Consider the following 1,226-nt stretch of genomic DNA (forward strand, 5'->3'; position numbering starts at 1 on the left):
AACATTTGTTAGTCCTGAAGGTGCCACAACACTTCTGTTTGGTCTGGGAGGCACTTGACATCATGAGCCAAGGCTTTAGTGATGGCACCAAGACCATTGCTCTCTCCTCCTAGCTTCCGTGTCTTCTGCATACCCAAAGGACCTGTAAAATTGGGCCTTCCCTAGTTACACACACACAGTTACTATAGCTGGAACAAATACTAGCTTTGCTGTAAACAGGAACTGTCACACTCTGAAAAAGGCTGAAGAGAAGCCTGTTCCAATGACAGCGCGCTCAGTGGTAGCCAGGTTCTCCCCTCCTCCACCCTTCCTTTCCCCAGTATTCTATGTACGGACTTAGCAGAGGGGAAAGCAAGACTCTAATTTTGTGCCTGTTAGACCAAGGAGCAAATCTCGTCAAAAAAGGAGTGGCTGCCAATGTCCCCCAAACAAGAGCAAAAAATAATTTCGGAGTGACCCACCTCCCGCCTTTCGATTTCTTTCCTCCTCTCTTCCTCTCGTTGTCTTTCCATCTCCCACTGCCTCTCCCGCTGCCTCTCCAGCTCCATCTGCCTCTTCCGCTCTTGCTCCTGCTGCTCCCTTTCCCGCCGCTCCTTTTCCTCTCTTTCCTTCTGAGCTTTGCGCTCCGCCTCCCGCTGCTGCTGCTCCAAGAGCACCTGGCGCCGCTTCTCCAGTTCCATGTTGCCCCGCTCGTAGTTGGCTTTCCTCTTATCCTCAAAGGTAACTAGAATAGAGAACAGCGAATGGCACCATGCAACAAACACCATGAAATGGGGTGCTGTGTGGGTAAGAGAAGGAACTTTCTAAAACAGGCAACTTGTCAAAGGAATGCAAACCAGGGGAACATCCATTATATGATCTGATCTGGTTTCAAGACTCAAGATTTCTGCGTGCTCCCTTGGTGCAATACCCAGAGCCTTCTTTCTTTTCTGCCTGCGTCTCTACTGCTGCCCCCACTGTACTATATTCCTTCCCCTCTGATACCGTCAACACCAGGGATCCCCAACCTTTTTGAGCCTGGGGGCACCTTTGGAATTCTGACAAAGGACAGTGGTCGCAACCATAAAATGACCCCTGGATTAGATGGGTTTACACAGGGCTTTTTTTGTAGAAAAAGCCCAGCAGGAACCCATTAGCATAATAGGCCACACCCAACAGCAGAAACTCATTAGCATATTAGGCCACACCCCTGACAGCACAGCTCATTGGCGTATTAGGCCACACCC

General features: G+C 49.9%; 1 protein-coding gene across 1 annotated transcript in view; it reads right to left on the minus strand.

Annotated features, from left to right (window-relative positions):
- Positions 1-461: 461 nt before the first annotated feature.
- Positions 462-1,226, minus strand: part of LOC107112936 (intersectin-2-like) — a gene marked incomplete at its 3' end in the record, with an annotated part of 55,297 nt that continues 54,532 nt past the window's right edge. The window contains exon 12 of the mRNA XM_015414147.1: positions 462-724. Coding sequence (XP_015269633.1) covers positions 462-724 — 263 coding nt within the window. The remainder of the gene's footprint in view (positions 725-1,226) is intronic.

This window comes from Gekko japonicus, unplaced genomic scaffold, assembly GCF_001447785.1.
Source record: "Gekko japonicus isolate JY-2015 unplaced genomic scaffold, Gekko_japonicus_V1.1 scaffold5071, whole genome shotgun sequence".
NCBI classification, from domain to species: Eukaryota; Metazoa; Chordata; class Lepidosauria; order Squamata; family Gekkonidae; genus Gekko; species Gekko japonicus.